Here is a 23004-nt window from a genome sequence, read left to right as displayed (position 1 = left end):
AAAATGTCTACAGCAGGTTTTGTAGATAACAGTGCTTAAGTTTATCTCAAGTTACTAATAAAAGAAAAAAAAGGAATCTAAAAAAAGACACATAATCCATTTTTGGCTTCATGATAATATGTTATTTCCTGGACAAAACGAAAAATGAACAAAAATCCTCATAGTCAACCTAATTATAAAAACAAAAATAAGTTCTGTATTCCTTACCAGGAGTTTAATGATTGCTATCACACTTACCTTGGGAATAGGACAACAACCATAATTTCCAGATGCTAATTTACAACATGTCTGTTCAGATTTACATTCTGAACGTCCATCAGGGCATTTGACCATCTCCAGTGAAGCTGCCTCTTTCTCAAACCAGTCCATCACAACTAAATCTCCACGATTACATTTACCAGAGGCAACATCACAGGTAGTTCCTTCTGGACAACAGTGTCTACCATCAGAACAACAAACTGCCTGTGGAAAGAGATAATCATTACAGACTTTCACCAACAAAGACATAATTTGTTTTGGCAGGTTTTAAAATGTCTACAGCAGGTTTTGTAGATAACAGTGCTTAAGTTTATCTCAAGTTACTAATAAAAGAAAAAAAAGGAATCTAAAAAAAGACACATAATCCATTTTTGGCTTCATGATAATATGTTATTTCCTGGACAAAACGAAAAATGAACAAAAATCCTCATAGTCAACCTAATTATAAAAACAAAAATAAGTTCTGTATTCCTTACCAGGAGTTTAATGATTGCTATCACACTTACCTTGGGAATAGGACAACAACCATAATTTCCAGATGCTAATTTACAACATGTCTGTTCAGATTTACATTCTGAACGTCCATCAGGGCATTTGACCATCTCCAGTGAAGCTGCCTCTTTCTCAAACCAGTCCATCACAACTAAATCTCCACGATTACATTTACCAGAGGCAACATCACAGGTAGTTCCTTCTGGACAACAGTGTCTACCATCAGAACAACAAACTGCCTGTGGAAAGAGATAATCATTACAGACTTTCACCAACAAAGACATAATTTGTTTTGGCAGGTTTTAAAATGTCTACAGCAGGTTTTGTAGATAACAGTGCTTAAGTTTATCTCAAGTTACTTATAAAAGAAAAAAAGGAATCTAAAAAAAGACACATAATCCATTTTTGGCTTCATGATAAGATGTTATTTCCTGGACAAAACGAAAAATGAGCAAAAATCCTCATAGTCAACCTAATTATAAAAACAAAAATAAGTTCTGTATTCCTTACCAGGAGTTTAATGATTGCTATCACACTTACCTTGGGAATAGGACAACAACCATAATTTCCAGATGCTAATTTACAACATGTCTGTTCAGATTTACATTCTGAACGTCCATCAGGGCATTTGACCATCTCCACTGAAGCTGCCTCTTTCTCAAACCAGTCCATCACAACTAAATCTCCACGATTACATTTACCAGAGGCAACATCACAGGTAGTTCCTTCTGGACAACAGTGTCTACCATCAGAACAACAAACTGCCTGTGGAAAGAGATAATCATTACAGACTTTCACCAACAAAGACATAATTTGTTTTGGCAGGTTTTAAAATGTCTACAGCAGGTTTTGTAGATAACAGTGCTTAAGTTTATCTCAAGTTACTAATAAAAGAAAAAAAAGGAATCTAAAAAAAGACACATAATCCATTTTTGGCTTCATGATAATATGTTATTTCCTGGACAAAACGAAAAATGAACAAAAATCCTCATAGTCAACCTAATTATAAAAACAAAAATAAGTTCTGTATTCCTTACCAGGAGTTTAATGATTGCTATCACACTTACCTTGGGAATAGGACAACAACCATAATTTCCAGATGCTAATTTACAACATGTCTGTTCAGATTTACATTCTGAACGTCCATCAGGGCATTTGACCATCTCCAGTGAAGCTGCCTCTTTCTCAAACCAGTCCATCACAACTAAATCTCCACGATTACATTTACCAGAGGCAACATCACAGGTAGTTCCTTCTGGACAACAGTGTCTACCATCAGAACAACAAACTGCCTGTGGAAAGAGATAATCATTACAGACTTTCACCAACAAAGACATAATTTGTTTTGGCAGGTTTTAAAATGTCTACAGCAGGTTTTGTAGATAACAGTGCTTAAGTTTATCTCAAGTTACTAATAAAAGAAAAAAAAGGAATTAAAAAAAGACACATAATCCATTTTTGGCTTCATGATAATATGTTATTTCCTGGACAAAACGAAAAATGAACAAAAATCCTCATAGTCAACCTAATTATAAAAACAAAAATAAGTTCTGTATTCCTTACCAGGAGTTTAATGATTGCTATTACACTTACCTTGGGAATAGGACAACAACCATAATTTCCAGATGCTAATTTACAACATGTCTGTTCAGATTTACATTCTGAACGTCCATCAGGGCATTTGACCATCTCCACTGAAGCTGCCTCTTTCTCAAACCAGTCCATCACAACTAAATCTCCACGATTACATTTACCAGAGGCAACATCACAGGTAGTTCCTTCTGGACAACAGTGTCTACCATCAGAACAACAAACTGCCTGTGGAAAGAGATAATCATTACAGACTTTCACCAACAAAGACATAATTTGTTTTGGCAGGTTTTAAAATGTCTACAGCAGGTTTTGTAGATAACAGTGCTTAAGTTTATCTCAAGTTACTAATAAAAGAAAAAAAAGGAATCTAAAAAAAGACACATAATCCATTTTTGGCTTCATGATAATATGTTATTTCCTGGACAAAACGAAAAATGAACAAAAATCCTCATAGTCAACCTAATTATAAAAACAAAAATAAGTTCTGTATTCCTTACCAGGAGTTTAATGATTGCTATCACACTTACCTTGGGAATAGGACAACAACCATAATTTCCAGATGCTAATTTACAACATGTCTGTTCAGATTTACATTCTGAACGTCCATCAGGGCATTTGACCATCTCCACTGAAGCTGCCTCTTTCTCAAACCAGTCCATCACAACTAAATCTCCACGATTACATTTACCAGAGGCAACATCACAGGTAGTTCCTTCTGGACAACAGTGTCTACCATCAGAACAACAAACTGCCTGTGGAAAGAGATAATCATTACAGACTTTCACCAACAAAGACATAATTTGTTTTGGCAGGTTTTAAAATGTCTACAGCAGGTTTTGTAGATAACAGTGCTTAAGTTTATCTCAAGTTACTAATAAAAGAAAAAAAAGGAATCTAAAAAAAGACACATAATCCATTTTTGGCTTCATGATAATATGTTATTTCCTGGACAAAACGAAAAATGAACAAAAATCCTCATAGTCAACCTAATTATAAAAACAAAAATAAGTTCTGTATTCCTTACCAGGAGTTTAATGATTGCTATCACACTTACCTTGGGAATAGGACAACAACCATAATTTCCAGATGCTAATTTACAACATGTCTGTTCAGATTTACATTCTGAACGTCCATCAGGGCATTTGACCATCTCCACTGAAGCTGCCTCTTTCTCAAACCAGTCCATCACAACTAAATCTCCACGATTACATTTACCAGAGGCAACATCACAGGTAGTTCCTTCTGGACAACAGTGTCTACCATCAGAACAACAAACTGCCTGTGGAAAGAGATAATCATTACAGACTTTCACCAACAAAGACATAATTTGTTTTGGCAGGTTTTAAAATGTCTACAGCAGGTTTTGTAGATAACAGTGCTTAAGTTTATCTCAAGTTACTTATAAAAGAAAAAAAAGGAATCTAAAAAAAGACACATAATCCATTTTTGGCTTCATGATAATATGTTATTTCCTGGACAAAACGAAAAATGAACAAAAATCCTCATAGTCAACCTAATTATAAAAACAAAAATAAGTTCTGTATTCCTTACCAGGAGTTTAATGATTGCTATCACACTTACCTTGGGAATAGGACAACAACCATAATTTCCAGATGCTAATTTACAACATGTCTGTTCAGATTTACATTCTGAACGTCCATCAGGGCATTTGACCATCTCCACTGAAGCTGCCTCTTTCTCAAACCAGTCCATCACAACTAAATCTCCACGATTACATTTACCAGAGGCCACATCACAGGTAGTTCCTTCTGGACAACAGTGTCTACCATCAGAACAACAAACTGCCTGTGGAAAGAGATAATCATTACAGACTTTCACCAACAAAGACATAATTTGTTTTGGCAGGTTTTAAAATGTCTACAGCAGGTTTTGTAGACAACAGTGCTTAAGTTTATCTCAAGTTACTTATAAAAGAAAAAAAAGGAATCTAAAAAAAGACACATAATCCATTTTTGGCTTCATGATAATATGTTATTTCCTGGACAAAACGAAAAATGAACAAAAATCCTCATAGTCAACCTAATTATAAAAACAAAAATAAGTTCTGTGTTCCCTACCAGGAGTTTACTGATTGCTATCACACTTACCTTGGGAATAGGACAACAACCATAATTTCCAGATGCTAATTTACAACATGTCTGTTCAGATTTACATTCTGAACGTCCATCAGGGCATTTGACCATCTCCACTGAAGCTGCCTCTTTCTCAAACCAGTCCATCACAACTAAATCTCCACGATTACATTTACCAGAGGCAACATCACAGGTAGTTCCTTCTGGACAACAGTGTCTACCATCAGAACAACAAACTGCCTGTGGAAAGAGATAATCATTGCAGACTTTCACCAACAAAGACATAATTTGTTTTGGCAGGTTTTAAAATGTCTACAGCAGGTTTTGTAGATAACAGTGGAAAAGTTTATCTCAAGTTACTAACAAAACAAGAGTTTAATGATTGCTATCACACTTACCTTAGAAATAGGACAAAACGAAAAATGAACAAAAATCCTCATAGTCAACCTAATTATAAAAACAAAAATAAGTCCTGTATTCCTTACCACGAGTTTAATGATTGCTATCACACTTACCTTGGGAATAGGACAACAACCATAATTTCCAGAAGCCAGTTTACAACACGTCTGTCCAGTTTTACAATTTGACTGACCATCAGGACAAACAACATTTGGAATGGTTAAGCTATCAATAGCATTAGACCTAGGAGGAACTGTCTTGATCCATCGAATTCTTTTACCGTGTCTACCTATACATTGTTGATGGATTTCATCACACATGTATCCTGATGGACAGCAGTGGATATGATCACTGCAGCATTTAGCCTGGTAAAGGAAATAACTTAGGTGGTAAAAATTAGGATGTTCTTTTTCTTTTATGAAGATACATCTTCTATCAGTACTTAGTTGTGAGAATAAAGCAAATACAATAGGCAGACATGAAATCCCACCAAAACCTGATGCGTGAATTCATAGGATCTTTAATAAATTATGAAAATTACCAGACATGATTGGCACTGAAAAGCATCCCCATTGAAATAGGAAGGGAAAGAACATCTATGGCAAATGGAAGGGGTTTCTCATACTGAACATTTAATAATACATATGTAATGCAAGTCTGGCTTTAAGAACCATCTTGTTCAACAAAATTAAATCTAAAGCAAATCATTTTACAGTTCTTCCCATACACCTATCTCTCATGGTTAGAATCTAGTTTCTTGGTTTCTCCGTAGCAGAGTAAAATATTTAAAAGGCAAAAAGACTTCAAGAAGCTCACTTACTGTACCTTTACATTGTTATTCAAAGCAGTTAATCACCTGAACAAAATAAGTGAATAAAATAATGAAAATTATATCACTGCTTAGGAAAAAATATAAAAACTGAAATATTTACACTTTAATATAGCTATAATTCTTACATCAGCGGTTGGGCAACACCCATATTTTCCTCCATCCATTGGACAGCATGTGTCTCCATCTGAACACTCAGATTTCCCATCAGGGCACATCACAGATGTAGTTTTCTTGGCAGAAACTTTCTCAAAGAGATCAACAAATCCATTTTCACTTTTACATTTCTGAACAGCCAACTCACATGTAGAACCATGTGGACAACAATGTTTGCCATCTGAGCAACAAACAGCATCTGGCAAAGGGCAACATCCATATTCCCCCGAATCCAACTTACAACAAGTCTGTCCATCTGCACATTCTGATTCCTGGTCAGGACATATAACACTTCCTGTCTGAATAACAGAACTAGATTTCATAGAAGGAACAGCATGAGTACCATTCTGACATTCAGGTGAAGATGAAGGATCACATGTGAAAGCATAAGGGCAACATTCCCCATCCTTGCAACAAACTGCATCATTAAGAGGGCAGCAAAAAGGACCACCAATTGGACTCATGCAACAAGTACCAGTAGGGCATTCATAAGTGGTACAATTATCTTGACTTCTTGGTTTTGATGGCTACAATATATGAAGGGTTGATACAGGGTATACGTCAGGGGTTCAAATTATAGAAGGGTTGAGGTCTGGACCATTATTTCTTATCTTGGACATTTAATATTTCATTAAGCTAAATCCTGGACCATTTTCAACCCTTTTCATTGACACTCAGGAATTTTAGTTTTCCTAATGTGGACTATTGATTAAAAGCTTGGAAATTTGAAAACTATTGACCAAACTTTACGACAAACATGATGACTTTTCATTCAGAAATGTCAACTTTCCTTTCATCTGTGGCAACATCCCTTCGGCTCCTGCGTATGGAGTGTTCATATCACAACTCATACATTATACCAGAGCTTGCCGAAACTACACAGACTTTTTGTATCGTGCTAGAACTCTAACAAATAGGCTTCTGGAACAGGGTTATGTTGCTACAAGATTGAAGTCATCACTACAGAAGTTTTATGGTCGTCATCATGAACTCGTGAATCATTATGGTGTATCCATCAACACCATGAAAACTGATTTATTCAAAGGGTCATAGTTTTCCTTTCCTCGTTTGTCTACCCCGGACTTGACTTTTTATGAGGAACTCGGCGGGTGTTTCTAGAAAAGCAGAGGACGCTTACCCTACCGGTGCACCTGGTCCATGCTCCTAGTTTTTAGTGGCGTCCGAGTTGCTCATTTACTTTTGTTACTTTGTATGTATGATTTTAGTTACTTTATGTTCTTTGTTGTGTATGTCTGTTTTCCATGTCTGGTCTTTGTCCCTGGATTACATTCTTTTAATTACCGCTATAACCTTGGTTCCCTTGATTACTCTTGAACATCCATTCATGAAAGTAAAATTTAACTCCTAATGTATTACCCATTCTTATCATTCATACTTCATTGCAAGACCATAATACAACTTATTGTTTTTTTTTTCATTGCAAAGAGAAACTGGGTGGCCTTAATTTCTTATTTGCATATGGTCATTTAATGCAAATGTGTGTATGTCAAAGGTTAACATGTTAACACATGCTGATCTTTAAAAAATTACTAACACAGTAATCCCAATTTTAGAGTGGCAAGGGAGATGAAAATATTCTCAAATGTATAGATTACTGAAGATATAATACTGACACATATAACTAACATTAAAAAATATCCATACCTGAATAGGTGAAAGGTTATGAAACTGTGGGCGTTTTCCAAATTCAGTTACTTTCATAGGTGAGTATATGACTGATGTGTCTTTAGGCTGGGATATTAACTGCAAGTATACACAAATATAATATTTAAACAAAGAAAACCCAAACATTACTTGTTTGCATTACCACATTTACATTAAACAAAAGTCATAATAAAGGGATAATTAATTGGAAAGCATGAATAAGCAAAATATGATCACGAATGCCGAAGAACACCTATATTTAAGGAGAATGCGGAACTTGTTCTGTGCATGAGTTAAATCTTAATGCGTTCTTGGCATGAGTGATCATATTTAAGTTATTCACGATAACCAATTGATTATAAAGACTTCCTCCATTATTCATTGCTATTTTCAACATAAATTTTAAATTTTGTGAACAGCGGATTGATATTCGTGTTGTGACATTTTGTGAAATTTTGGCGGGAGAAAGTGCGAGAGTGAAATTACTTAATTTATTTCACAGTGTGAATTATTTAAATGTTTTACACTGGGAACAATTGGTTAATCCTTGCTATCTATATGATAAAAATAGTTGCTCAACTTTGATTGTTTATGGATGGTTTGTAATAATAAACTTCAGCATCACACTACTTAAAAATGTTACAATCCCAAGACTTTGATTGGAGTTACTATGTAAATTAAGAATATTCTCTGACTTTTGAAAGTTCTGTGGAACCTATGCTTGTGTTTCATATCAGATTTAACTTTGTATTTTCATTGGACTTGGGGGTCATGTCTGTCCACTTGGAATCCACTGACCAGTCTGTCATGATTACAATATTAACATATCTGGCCTGATATTGTCCACTCAAGACATTCAAGTAATTTACATACCTTTGCTCAAAACCAATGAAATTCAAGTATGATTTTGCAATATTGAATATAATGTAATGCAGTTCATTCCAACAAAATAAGAAACAAGATGTAAAACATCTCAAACAGACTTTTGCTCATGAAAAATAAGGAGCTTAAAAAAGATGTCTGGTTACAGTCCGTGAACCGACCCACAAAGCTGTTGGATAGATCAATGACAGGTGACTGATTTAATCACAGTTATTTTCTGTAAAATGATGAATAATTGGTTCATGTAAATTTCAGAATTTTATATTGGAATGAATGCCATTCAATATGTAAAATTAAATTTATCACAAATCTAAATCATTAATAGGGTACTACTTATTTTATCAACAAACAAACAAACAAACAAACAAACAAATGTAACATAAAAACAATAAATTTGAGGTCTAAATTCATACCATTGAAAAAATATGTCATCTGCAAAAAATCACTGGTAATGTGATGGAATAATGCAATTTCAGTTGCATGGATCGATTCAGGTATTGAAAGACAGGGTTGGCAGTTTATTCAAGGTTCAGTTAAGACAGACTAGACTGTATTCCATCATAATAACTTCTGTATATGTACCTTTTGTAAAGCATTTACTAACCTTAGCCTTTGTTTTCAGTAGGGAAGTGAATACTTCGGTACCCTTCTTACACTGTCCACTTGGAAGACATTGAGATCCACCTGGGCAACAATACTTTCCACCTGGGCAGCAAACTGCCTACAATAGGCAAGACAGTTTAGTAAACAAGTTTCACTGGCTAACATAATTTCAGTTCACAACTGTCTCTGTACCTGTTTTTGCTTTTGGAGAATAAGGATATATATATATATATATATGTAACAAATTGTGTAATGATTTAGTACTTTACATATGTATTAACAAAGGATATTTTTAACCAAGGCAATGATTTTGTAAGTGTTACAAATGTATTACATTTGCCACAAGATTACAAAAAAAATTGTAAAGTATAAAGTGAAAGGATGGCTACAAAATTTTTTTTTATCCTTTTCATTAAGAAAAAATGTTGAATGGTCTCAAACAAATATGTGTTATCTTATGATATAAAGGACAGAGATATACCTTTTATTAATAATGTGGCCATTGAGAAGGCCACAGTACAAAAAATGCCTAGAAACTGACTTGCAAGGGATACAAAGTACAGGCAATTTAATCTTTTAAACAGTTCATATGGGAGAATCAACACCCCTGACACAGTCTCATGTAAGAGAGTTTTACATAAAAGCAAACTGTTTATGTAAAAATTCAATCATTCCTGTTTTGCACATAAAATAAAGTTATTTTTAACTAACACCTCCCATGAATTTTTTGTGGGAGATTCTTAATTTATCATTGATTTTGTGGGAGTCTCCTCATAATGTGGGAGGTTACCAGATTTCATTATTTTCGCAAGGAAACAAACATTTGATTTCCATGTGTGGGGAGGGGGGCTGGGATCAAATTTTGTGCCCTGGATTTTTTGTTTGTTTTTTAGTATAATTTCCTAAAAAAATGTTTTATTGGACCTGAGTATACCCAATTGTTCCTCCTGGATTTTTTGAAACAATACATCATCATGCTGCCATTTAATTTCATATTTGATCATTATGCAGTACACCCAAAGAGTATAGATTCTCAAATTCCCATTTCAGAGTCACTTTTTGGAGTGACTCCAGGAAATTCCCAAATATGCCATAAAAATCCAGAAGTGATCTTAGCATACTTACCCCAGCTGGGAGTTTTTTATTGCCCTGATTATCCTTTGAAGTATCACCTACATCCTGTCTCACCTGTCAGGTGAACATGATTACAATACACAAGGTACTAAAATACTGGAGTGATTCTGAAATACTCCAAAAAGGCAATAAAATACTCTCAGCTGGGAGTTTTTTATTGCCCTGATTATCCTTTGAAGTACCACCTACATCCAGTCTCACCTGTCAGGTGAATATGATTACAATACACAAGGTAATAAAATACTGGAGTGACTCTGAAAAAGGCAATAAAATACTCCCAGCTGGGAGAAATCACTTGGAGGATATTAGGAGTGGACTCAACTGGACACCAAAATAAAGGTAACAGAATCCTCCCTCTAGGCGTACTGTAAGCCCTCCATAAAAATCAAATGGTTGATCCCTAGCATAAATGCCACAGCTGTTTCACATCTGTATTTGGCCGATTCGATACAAACTTTCTCTGCTTGTATCTAATACCCCAAGTTTTACATAATTAGATATTGTATTTTATTTTCTGGTTTTCAATATTGTTCTTATGCAAAGGGGGATAACTCAAATTAATTCTTATTAGTTGTGAAGCAGTTGATAGTCCCCAAATTGTCCAAGATGTATATTATCTCTGTAGTTACTTAATAAATGTTAATTTCACTGACTTTATTTATAGTTGATCAAACAAACAAAAAATGATCGAAGTGAAGCTTAGTCCTAACAAATCTAGTACATTATTCCACTGTCATAGTAAAACATAAGACTTACATGTCCATTGTAAGAAGTATTGAATCACAGGAAACATTTTGCCATCAGACAATGATATCACAGAATTCATACATGTATAGTTATTAACAATATAAATGCCTTTGTGTGAAAATCCACATCAACTTTGCTATGTTTTGATCTTTGAATGCTTAACCAACCAAATCTCTGCTAAAACAGTTTATTTTGCAAGGAAAATAAGCAAGGATCAGCAGGTACAAGTTAATACATAACTATGTTCAGGTAAATGATAATTTAAAGGTAAACTGTAATTACAAATGTGTCTACAAATCAATAATTAACATACAAATGTAAGCTCTCTAGAGCTTTTTAAACATACAGCAAGGTTAACCACATTTGGCAAATACATGTACTAGCTTCTTGTAGAAAAGAAGGCCTTATATACCAAGCTGTATAATCAGATAGGCCCTTGTCTAATTAAGGAAGGCATCTGAAAACCTTGACACAAGTGGGGCTCAAAGCAACAGCGGTGTGGATCTCATGATTACAAGCTCACAATGCCCATTTCTGCACATGGTTTAAGGCCAAATTGTATTATCAATCAATCAGTTACAGTGACATTGAAGACTTTGCCATTAGTATACATAACTTATCAAAAATTATAACATATTTGATAGACCATGCCCTTTGGTCTGATTTTATTTGTTTTATATCACTGTATTGGCGATAATATGATATGATAGGGAAGATAAATGTTTGTCTTTAAACTGAATCAATTAATGACATTCAAATTTAAATGTTGGTAAATACTTGTTAATGTGGAGTTCAGTATATAAGTACTTGTATATAGCCATGTTCGAAGTTTTCTCCCACAATAAATTCTTTGAGTTTGAAAGGCAAACAAAAAAACCAGGATTAGAATGTTAAACAAAAAGAATGCAATACAATATAAATCCAGAAAAAGAAAATGAACACAAGTTACAAAGAAAATGAAATAACTAAAAAAAAATTAGCATATCATTCACATAGAGTCAGTGAGCAGCCATGACTCCACCTTGAAGTTTATTTATTGGCCCCCGTGAAGTGTCGTGATGTTTGCGAGGGGACATGGAAATGCCGGGAGTCTGCCCGTCCATCCACATTTTCAGCGTTCTTTTTATTATTTTTTTTTTTTTTATTTACCAAATAGGTTTGTTTTTGGTATGTGGCCTTATTATGAGGAGTAACATATTAAATTCGACTTTGGTTGCGGCTGAATGATTTTACAGAAGTTACGGCCCTTGGACTTAGAAAATTTCAGTGATTTTTCAGTTTTCCACACTTTTTTGTAATGCTTTTACCAACAGATTTTATCTTTTGTATGTAGTCTTTCTATGAGAAGTTACATATTAAGTTTGACTTTGGTTATGGTTGAATGATTTTTACGGAAATAACGGCCCTTGGACTTAGAAAATTTCAGTGAATTTAACGTTTTTCACACTTTTTTTTTCACGGGGGACATTGGAATGCTGTTTTTTATTTTACTCTTACATAATATATCATTTCATATCAATCTATTACAAAGTACAAACACTACATTTAGGAAATAGACACTTGTAACATGTCTGATCAAACTTTATACTGCATACAAATATAAAACAATAATAAAAAGATATATCAGACACAGCTTGGTACCACTACGGAGATCAAACCCTGAACATTTGATGCCTGTACACATATCAAAGCTTGTTACATGTCTGAATATTTGACACAGCAGTTTCCTGACACAAAATGATGCACATAAAGTACTTAAAAATTTGAACTATAAATTTTTCCAATTAAAAAAATCAAAATTCAAATTCAAAATACACATTTACATTCAGCAAACAAAAGAACTCAATAACTTTAAAATTATTGATATCAAACAAAGTTCAACTATGGACAATTTAGACAGTAATCTTAACAGTTGCAAATTTGAAAATGGGTTTAAAATTCAAAATTTAAAAACACATCTAAACAAATCTGCATATAAATAAACCAAAAGAAATCAGTGAGTTTTTAAATCAAAGAAAGTTTAATTTTGTCTCTAGACCATTTTTAAAATGGCTAAATAATATAATTACACAGCTACAGTTATCATAGACCCTAAAGAACTCTTTTTTATGTCAAAATGTAAGTGAATTTGATTTACTGGTAGACCAAATGGTCAAATATGCATACACTCCTCAAACATTCACATTTCCCATTTTAACGCATTGTTTATTGTGGATTTACAAATCGTTTTGCATTTATTTAAACACAAAGTAAACTCATGATAGAAGCATTTGTATAAACACATGATTTGAGTGTTCGTTTAAAGGAATACTGGAACTTTCCTTTACATGCACAATAGGAGCATTTAAATGCATGATACAAGCGTTTGTGTAAACCGTGATAGAATCGCTCCTTTATTTTTGCACATTCATTATTTCCTTAATTCAACTATTATTTTTATATTTTTTGCATTTATCATTTTTGTATTTTCATTATTTGTATTTTTTATTTTTTATTTCTAAATATTTGTTAGTATTACTATTTTTATAGTTCGTCTATCATGCGTTGAAACGCACACTATGAGCATTATTCTATCTGTGTTTAAACACACACTATGAGCATTGGACTATCATGCATTTAAATGCATACTATGAGCATTGGTCTATCATGCGTTTAAACGTACATATACACTATGATCATTGGTCTATCGGCGTTTAAACACACACTATGAGCATTGGTCTATTGTGCATTTAAATGCACACTAAGAGCGTTTGTTTATTGTCCGTTTGTAAAACACATGCTAGGAGCATTCCTTTATCGTGCAAACACACTATAGAGTGTGGGAAACCTACACGTCTCAAGGAATGTTACCATGAAAACCTGTCTGAGTGACCCCCTGTACTTAACAATATCTCGTCTTAATGGACTATGATTAAAGTATCCAATTGGGGATTCAAAGAGAAATAGGCCTGGCATACACCCCACCTCACTGAAATGGGGGGAAAAATTGCATGTAATCCTTATTTTTCAAGAATTTCATCCCCATAAGTTCTCTTGCCTCACTTCGCATTCAGGTTTTAGTTAATTAACACCCTAACCTGAAATCCTGGATTCACCCCAGGTACCCCTCAATGTTGTGCATTCTATGTAAAATCAGCCTGATATACTTGTAAAACTGCCTTGTTTTATCATGATATTGCTATCCCTTGGAAGGTCACTCTTTACAGGTCTGACTATAATTGTTTTAGAGTTTTAGACAAACAAGACAAATTTTATTAAATAAAAAAAACATACAAACAAACAGGAAACAAAAGAAATCTGCCAGTAAATGTCCACTAGTGATACACCTACAATGAACTTAAACACAAGAAATCTGCCAGTAAATGTCCACTAGTGATACACTTACAACAAACCTGAAACACAAGAAATCTGCCAGTAAATGTCCACTAGTGATACACCTACAACAAACCTGAAACACAAGAAATCTGCCAGTAAATGTCCAATAGTGATACACCTACAACAAAACTTAAAGAAACAGGAAACAAAAGAAATCTGCCAGTAAATGTCCACTAATGATACACCTACAATGAAACTTAAAAACAAGAAATCTGCCAGTAAATGTCCACTAGTGATACACCTACAACAAAACTTAAACACAAGAAATCTGCCAGTAAATGTCCACTAGTGATACACCTACAACAAACCTGAAACACAAGAAATCTGCCAGTAAATGTCCAATAGTGATTCACCTACAACAAAACTTAAAGAAACAGGAAACAAAAGAAATCTGCCAGTAAATGTCCACTAATGATACACCTACAATGAAACTTAAAAACAAGAAATCTGCCAGTAAATGTCCAATAGTGATTCACCTACAATCTTTAATATACATATTACAATTGACAAGCTCTTTTGACCCAGGTGAATATATCACTTTCATAAATAATAACTTATCGAACATCATTATAAATATAAACTGGGTACAAGAATTACTTTAAGCATTGAATTTTATTAATATTTTGTTGCCACTATTCCAAGACCATCAACTCACCATGACAACTGACCACAAAAAAATCACATCTAGATAAAACTTATAAAAATATCAAGTGAATGTGACAAGTGGTTGCAGAGAAAACTCTTCAGAAAATGTTATTTTAAGGCAGTAGACCTAGGATAAGGGACATGACTTTTACAAATCATTGGAATGTTTGTATTCAGCATTTCACATCAATCTCATGTAAGCATCAAAGTAACTTGACTGATTTCATTCTGTTTCAAATAAAAGCTTAACATGCTATGGTAAAATTAAATATGATACAAGCATATCACTGACTTCAAGAGTTATGACTCTTACCCTAGATCTACAATATATTTAAACTACAGAGAAAAATGTAACAAAAAATTGGTAATAGAATCATATGAAATCAAATCCCATGCACGGCATACCTACATCATCATTACATGTTTGAAAAGCTTATATCAAAATCCCATTAGACTGTAGGAGATAAATGCAAAAAAAAGTTGTCAAGAATTATATTAAAATGAAATAAAAATATGAACTTAGTTTTCACATCAATTCCCATGTCATGGCACATTTCACATCCTATAAACTTGCGTCAAAAATCATGAGACTGTGAGTACTTGTTTAAAACTTTTGAAAAAACAAATGCCCTACATACAAAGTAATCTTTAAAAAAAATCATGCCAGCTCTAATTTCATGTACTTTAAATCTTGAACATGGCAAAATTATGCAATAATCTCATTAAAGGCAGCAGGTATTGACACAGTTGGCTTAAAATGAATATATACAATAATAAGAGCTTTATTTACAAGAATACAACCATTTGTATGCATCTTGCACGGGTAAAGACAATGTGAATAATTACCAAATGAGAAAACTTTTACATAAATTTTAATTTAAAAAAACATGCTCAAACTGTCAGCAGTTGTCACCAATTAGGAAGTTGTTGTCACCTTAGCCTGAAATGAAATCCCACAAGATGACAATATATACCACTAATATCAGCTGTTGTTGCAGAGAAAACTGATACAAAAATTTCATGATTAAATCATATGGTCAATATATAAATCAGGAAGCTAATCAGAAAATTGTTGTTGTCCAAGTTTGAAATCAAATAATATAAAGTATATAGCAAAACTATCTTAAGCTTATGTCAAAATATCAAGAAGCTGTGAAAAGCATTGCAGAGAAAACTGATACACAAATTCTATAACAAAAATCATATGGTAAAACTATAAAGCTTGGTAGTCAAACAGGAAATTATTGTCCAGGTCCAAAATCAAAGTCCATGATAAGGTACAGCAAGTCAAAAGATCATGTGATTGTGAAAAGTAGTAGCATAAAAATATTACTAAAATATACATGTATTAAGACAATAAATAACAAGCAACTTGTAGCCATACAAAATGTATGTCCCCACCATTGCAAAAAAAATTGGAAGTGGCAAACTCCAGTAATATAGGTCAAATCAAAATGGCGGGGCAATATGATCAACTATAAATGATGTCTTACAATACTACAAAATTTGAACAAAATCTTCTGAGATTAAAGTTATATAGACTGTTTATGAAATTAGTACTTTGCAAAAGTTATTGTTCTTGATTAAGTATGATTAGGTTGGTTTCAGTGGGAGATAAAAATGTATGGTTTTCTTAAAAATAGATACACATCTGTATACAGAAAGGACTACTGTTACATAAAAACATACCATATCATGCATATGTAGACCAATAACGCATGATTGTTTGATGGTTTTTTTTTTCTACACCATCAGTCACCTTTACCATAAGCAATGTCTGAATTTTATATGGTACGGTACTTAAAGTATTTGTGAGGCTATAGTGTTTCTAAACAATGTGGGGCCAGTGTGCCATTTAGATTATAGCCAAAATTTTTAAAAGTTTATCAACAGTAAGTGCATATTAAGTAGAATGGACAGTGAACAAAATATTAATTACTATGAGTTTGGAATGCCTGCAGTAAATGAATTATGAAACATTTTTTTTCCATAACCTGATAACTGGCTTACATTTGGAGCAGGGCAGCATCCATACTCTTTTGTTGGTAATATACAGCAGGTATTTCCAGTAGGGCATTCATGTCTCATGTCAGGACAGACGATAGCAAATGATGATCTTGGTTTAAACAACAGCCTGTCAGCAGAGGCCACTGCCACGAGGGCAGAAATAAGAAGGATATACATATCTGTAATACAAGTAAGAAAAATGAAATTACACTCACTAGAGTATGTACAGTATATTTTTATCCACTTTGGTTTGTAGTACTGTTGCAGTTGGAAATTTTCAAAAGATTGATGTTGCTAATCTTCTTGTTTTTTTTGATAATTTTACAAAGGCAGCTTTTTGTTGAGGAAACCCTCTACTTTAGCATTATCATCTGAATATAGCTGAAATATTGCTGCTCGGACGTTAAACCCCAACAAACAAAAAAACTTTAGCATTACAACACAACATAAACAGCAATGCTTTAGAGAGCTAAGTCATGTGCTAAGAATGCCACATAAGAAAACACCAAATGTAGCTTTGCATTGGGCACTACCAAGAAAAAGGAAGCAAAGAAGACTTTGAACCACGTGGAGTTTCAAGAGCTTGGTAACACCTGGGGGCAGGCTCAGCACATGGTATTTAACGGACATGCAGAAGTGGGTGAAGCTTGTTCGTGCCTTATGTCTCAGCAAGGATGAAAAGATAACTAACATTTTTGTTTGTAAGAATCTCACAGCTATAAACTCCTTCCTATTTTTAGGTGGAAGGAATTTTTTCAGAGTCTCTCAGTACATTCACAACCACTGGTAACCAAGAATTGTATAGGATGATTTAGTATTTTATGTAACATCAAGTCTACATAGTTACTGATTTTTTTTAAGATGGGATCACAAAGAATTTCAAGTAAAGTTCAACTTGATATTCTATTGTCAAAGCTATAACCTGAATAAAAAAATATTCCTTTTCTGTTCTAAATCTAATCATGAAAATTTTCAATTTCTCACCTTGATTCAAATTTCTAGTAGTCCTTAATAGTAGTGTTAAATTAATTATAGCAGATTTTGGGTGCCTGTCCATAAATTAAATTTTATCCTATCTACAATGTATCTACCCATGCTAGCTCTGGGTAGGGAACATCAAATAAACAATGACTGATTGATTGTTGGGATTTAACGCCTGGGCAGCAATATTTCAGCTATATTCAGGCAATGAACATGAAATGGATGATAAAATGAACATGAAATGATGATGTTGAAATGAAAAAAGGGATGGGACACAAGGATAATAGGGTTGACAAATTTTGATAGCCACTAGAAAAAGGGAGGAATGGGTAGGGTCGGCAATTTAGCGCAAAGGCTCCTACTCTTATCGAATACCACAGCAGGGTTCTTTAATGTGCCAGGAATGGGGCTTCTTTCCCAACACGGTGCACCAGTATGGTTTGCGGTCATATTTTCTATATTACATCATGATGACCCCAGCATGTAACATGCCTGGGGTACCCCATTCCACCACCTAGGGCACAAAACCCAGTTGCTCTGTGTGTAGAGCACCCTAGCCCCTGGCTAGAGTTCTGAGCACTATTCAGTCGCCTTTTACAAGCTTAGCGATGATGTAGGCCTATTCTTTTGACACCTGGACCTGCACGGAGCTCAAAAAAAAACAATATATAATACATTTGTATTTGGTCTAATACACAATGTATACAATGTACAATGCATATTCCATTTAGTTACATAGGAAGTCAAAAAAACAAAACCATTTCCCATCTTATAATCCATGTAAAATATTCCTCATAACATTTGACCAAAAGTTAGAAAATATTTTCTTATTGAATAGTTTTACTAAAAAATGTACCTATGTCTTACAACAATGATTTCTCTTCCCGTTAACAAAACACCAAGGCAGAAATCTAAGTAAACATGAGAAAAGAATATACATCTCACATTAACATTTAAAATATTACGTATTTTCTCTTAAAATGATAATTTCTGTTAATTGCATATTTTTTTTCTAACAAATAGGCTATGCAATAAACAGGAATCCACTGTATCATCATTTCATACCAAGCTCAACTGAATCTAGGATTATGTATGAGAGATCTTAAAAATTGACTCTGTATCTCAGTACTTTGATTTTCATTAAATAATAATGAATGTCCTAAAATACGAGTATAAATAATTTCTGGAGGTATTTCCTGTCATCACATGAAATTTGATCATAATTCAAGACACATCACATAAAGGTATTTATAAAGTTCAAAGGTCAAGTCAAGAAGGACACAGATAGAAATGTCCATAATCACATGTACATTTTGTATCAGGTTTTAATTTCAAGTATACATGTATGTACCATGTCCAATGCAGGATACTCCAAGGAACACTCATACCAAGTTTTGTTTCCATTGGTAAAATAGTGCCAGAGGAGAAGATTTTTGAAAAAAATAACATCAAAACTAGCAAAAAATGTTGAAAAAGGGCAGTAACTCCTACATGGCTTAATATATTAAATTGAAAATTTGACCAGAGATAGATCTCATCATGCTGAACACTTTCACCTATCTAAAAATTAAGCTAAACCTAATGGTTTTGGAGATATATGCAAAAAAATACTGTCTGACCCTTATGTTCTATTTTTAGTAATGGTGGCTATGTTTTTTCAACGGATCAAAAATCCCCACATCAGTTCTATGCATGATACCCTGAGTAACATTCACACAAAGTTTGGTTCCAATTGGTCAAGCAGTTTAAGAGGAAAAGATTTTTGAAAGAAATAACAATAAAAATAGCAAAAAAACGTCGAAAAAGGGCAATAACTCCAACATGGCCGAAAAGATTAAAATGAAAATTTGACTACTAATAGATCTCTTCATGCTAAAAACTTTCACCTGTCTCAAAATGTGGCTAAATCTAACGGTTTTGGAGATATAAGCGAAAAACTACTGCCTTACCCCTATGTTCTATTTTTAGTAATGGCGGCCATGCTTTTAGACGCATCAAAAATCCCCACCATAGTTCTATGCATGATACACCAAGGAACAGTCATACCAAGTTTAGTTTCAATTGGTCAAGTAGTTTCAGAGGAGAAGAGTTTTGAAAAATTGTTAACGATGACGACGGATGCCAAGTGATGGCAATAGCTCATATGGTCTTCGGCCAGGTGAGCTAAAAATAGGACTTACATATACTCAAATGTTCTAATAAATAATGGATTTGCATGATTATATATTTGTATCCCATTCCTTTCTTAACATTTTTATGCAATACAGTCATATAATTTTCCTAAGCTTCTTTTATAAATGTTCTAGTATTATAGAAAATCCATAATTCATGTATTCGTAATGATGATAAAGTTTAAAAATTTGAGTAATAAACAGCTCTACACTCTGCATCCTAATCTTATTCTACTACATTTGTAGATGTACTTTGATAGAGGGATTGATCTGTTAAAAAAGTATACCTATCAACTCATCTATTAAATTTACTGGCATAGGGGAAGATGCATTTATTTTTAAAAAAAAATGTAGATAGACGTACATGCATATTCAGTTCAGTCATGTCAATAGTAGGTCCATAGTGATAAAAACATTATTTTTAAAATGTCAGATACTGTTACCTTCTAGGGTCTAAGCCCAAAACCTCTACCTGATGTATATATAATTGCATTTTGTGAACCTTTTATTAAACTGCAAAATTTGGAGTTCACATTCAAAAGATAAAGAATGTATGAATGAATTTTTTGACCTCTTGCAAATGCACAAATACCAACCAGTGTTTAAGTGTAACAGGATAGCATTATTTGACTGCAAAATTGTACCATTGCAAATAGACTAAAGCAATCACCTGACTATTTAAACCAGGATGAAACTTTTCACAAATGCTAATATTTTCATTTATAGCGAGCGCAGCGAAGTTGTGTGAGCTCTACCGTTATTACGTGTACATTCTAATACTAATGAAAAAAAGTCATGTGAATGTTATTTCATTCAAAATCTTCTCCTCTGACACCACTTGACCAATTTGAACCAAACGTACTTTGAATGTTCCTTGGGGTATTGTGCATAAAACTGATGTGGGGATTTTTGATTCGTCAAAAAACATGGCTACCATTACTAAAAATAGAACACAGGGGTCAGACAGTAGTTTTTCGCATATATCTCCTAAACCGTTAGGCTTAGCCAAATTCTGACTGAAATAAAAGTGTTCAGCATGATGAGATTTATCTGCGGTCAAATTTTCAATTTGATATGTTAAGCCATGTTGGAGTTATTGCCCTTTTTCAACGTTTTTTTTGCTATTTTGAATGTTATTTCATTCAAAATCTTCTCCTCTGACACCACTTGACCAATTAAAACCAAACATACTTTGAATGTTCCTTGGGGTATTGTGCATAAAACTGATGTGGGGATTTTTGATTCGTCAAAAAACATGGCTACCATTACTAAAAATAGAACACAGGGGTCAGACAGTAGTTTTTCGCATATATCTCCTAAACCGTTAGGCTTAGCCAAATTCTGACTGGAATAAAAGTGTTCAGCATGATGAGATTTATCTGCGGTCAAATTTTCAATTTGATATGTTAAGCCATGTTGGAGTTATTGCCCTTTTTCAACGTTTTTTTTGCTATTTTGAATGTTATTTCATTCAAAATCTTCTCCTCTGACACCACTTGACCAATTAAAATCAAACGTACTTTGAATGTTCCTTGGGGTATTGTGCATAAAACTGATGTGGGGATTTTTGATTCATCAAAAAGCATGGCTACCATTACTAAAAATAGAACACAGGGGTCAGACAGTAGTTTTTCGCATATATCTCCTAAACCATTAGGTTTAGCCAAATTCTGACTTGGAAAATAAGTGTTCAACATGATGAAATCTATCTGTGGACAAATTTTCATTTTGATATGTTAAGCCATGTTGGAGTCATTGCCATTTTTCAATGTTTTTCTGCTATTTTGAATGTAATTTCTTTTAAAAATCTTCTCCTCTGACACTACCTGACCTATTGGAACCAAACTTGGTATGAATGTTTCTTGAGGTATCATGCATAGAACAGATGTGAGGATTGTTGATCCGTTGAAAAAAATGGTCGTCGTTACTAAAAATTGGAACATAGGGGTCAGACAGTACTTTTTCGCATTTATCTCCAAAACCTTTTGATTTAGCCAAATTCTGACAAGTGTCAACAGTGTTTAGCATGATGAGATCTATCTGTGGTCAAAATTTGGCCCATGTTGGAGTTATTACCCTTTTTCACGTTTTTTGCTGGTTTTGATGTTATTACTTTGAAAAATCTGCTCCTCTGAAACTAGTCTGCAAAATTCAATAAAAGTTGGCACGGTTTTTCTTTACAGGGTATCCTTAATGAAATGACTGATTTTTGACTGTTGAAAAACATGGCTGCCAGTTCTAAAAATAGAACAATGGGGTCAGACAGCAGATTTTTGCATACATCTCCAAATCTGTTAGGTTTAGCCAATAGCTTTGAATTGCTGAAATGATCCTTATTATAAGGCTTACAAATGTGTCCAATGAATCAAATGGAGTCAAAATTGTCTGAGAACTCCTTGTTAGAGTTATTGCCCTTAAAATTAATAAAAAGCAAAAAATTTAACCAGGTGAGCGATTCAGGCTCCTGGGAGCCTCTTGTTTTTTCAGTAGTATATTGGGGAACCTTAAGGAAAATTTACATTGTACATGTAATACTGTAGAGATCACAGCGCTTCACGGTGCTCACTATAATTGATGTATTTTTTTCAAAGAGACATTGTTGTTACGTTACTATGGGGTTGGATTTTTTTTTGAGGGGGGATGTTCAAGTTATTCATTTACTGGAAAAAAACCTCCCCCATTAATTAACAAGACAGATTTTCAAATAGAAATATTGATTTTGCTTGCTGCTTAAATATAAATAAAAATATTGCACTTGCGAAGCAAAAATTATCATCCGGGTCGACCCTTCCCCGCTTTGAAATGTCCTTTATTATTTATACGAGTCTCGCACATACGGTACATGTATGGTAAAGCTCACAGTACTCGCTGATTTAGGTAATGTCTATCCCATATTATATATGTCGAAAAGTAACGGTGAACCATTTATAGGAATACCCCACAATACGTAATATACTTCCTTGAATATGGTATT

The 23004-nt window shown here is 33.7% G+C and overlaps 1 protein-coding gene across 1 annotated transcript in view; it reads right to left on the bottom strand.

Moving 5' to 3' along the window:
* The window catches only part of LOC148603478 (uncharacterized), a 38130-nt gene extending 15158 nt beyond the window's left edge, over positions 1-22972 (bottom strand). Inside the window, exons 1-15 of the mRNA XM_088552865.1 lie at positions 22868-22972; positions 16882-17057; positions 8972-9088; positions 7486-7584; positions 5793-6347; positions 4952-5200; positions 4452-4676; positions 3925-4149; positions 3398-3622; positions 2871-3095; positions 2344-2568; positions 1818-2042; positions 1291-1515; positions 765-989; positions 238-462 (exon numbers count right to left, since the gene is read on the bottom strand). Coding sequence (XP_088408991.1) covers positions 238-462; positions 765-989; positions 1291-1515; positions 1818-2042; positions 2344-2568; positions 2871-3095; positions 3398-3622; positions 3925-4149; positions 4452-4676; positions 4952-5200; positions 5793-6347; positions 7486-7584; positions 8972-9088; positions 16882-17057; positions 22868-22874 — 3228 coding nt within the window. The 5' untranslated portion in view covers positions 22875-22972. The remainder of the gene's footprint in view (positions 1-237; positions 463-764; positions 990-1290; positions 1516-1817; positions 2043-2343; positions 2569-2870; positions 3096-3397; positions 3623-3924; positions 4150-4451; positions 4677-4951; positions 5201-5792; positions 6348-7485; positions 7585-8971; positions 9089-16881; positions 17058-22867) is intronic.
* Positions 22973-23004: the final 32 nt, after the last annotated feature.

This window comes from Perna viridis, chromosome 11, assembly GCF_037379345.1.
Source record: "Perna viridis isolate PV_CMFRI_1.1 ecotype Kerala chromosome 11, ASM3737934v1, whole genome shotgun sequence".
Classification (NCBI taxonomy): Eukaryota; Metazoa; Mollusca; class Bivalvia; order Mytilida; family Mytilidae; genus Perna; species Perna viridis.
The sequence above is the reverse complement of the archived record's forward strand: the minus strand, read 5'-3'. Positions and strand labels throughout refer to the sequence as shown.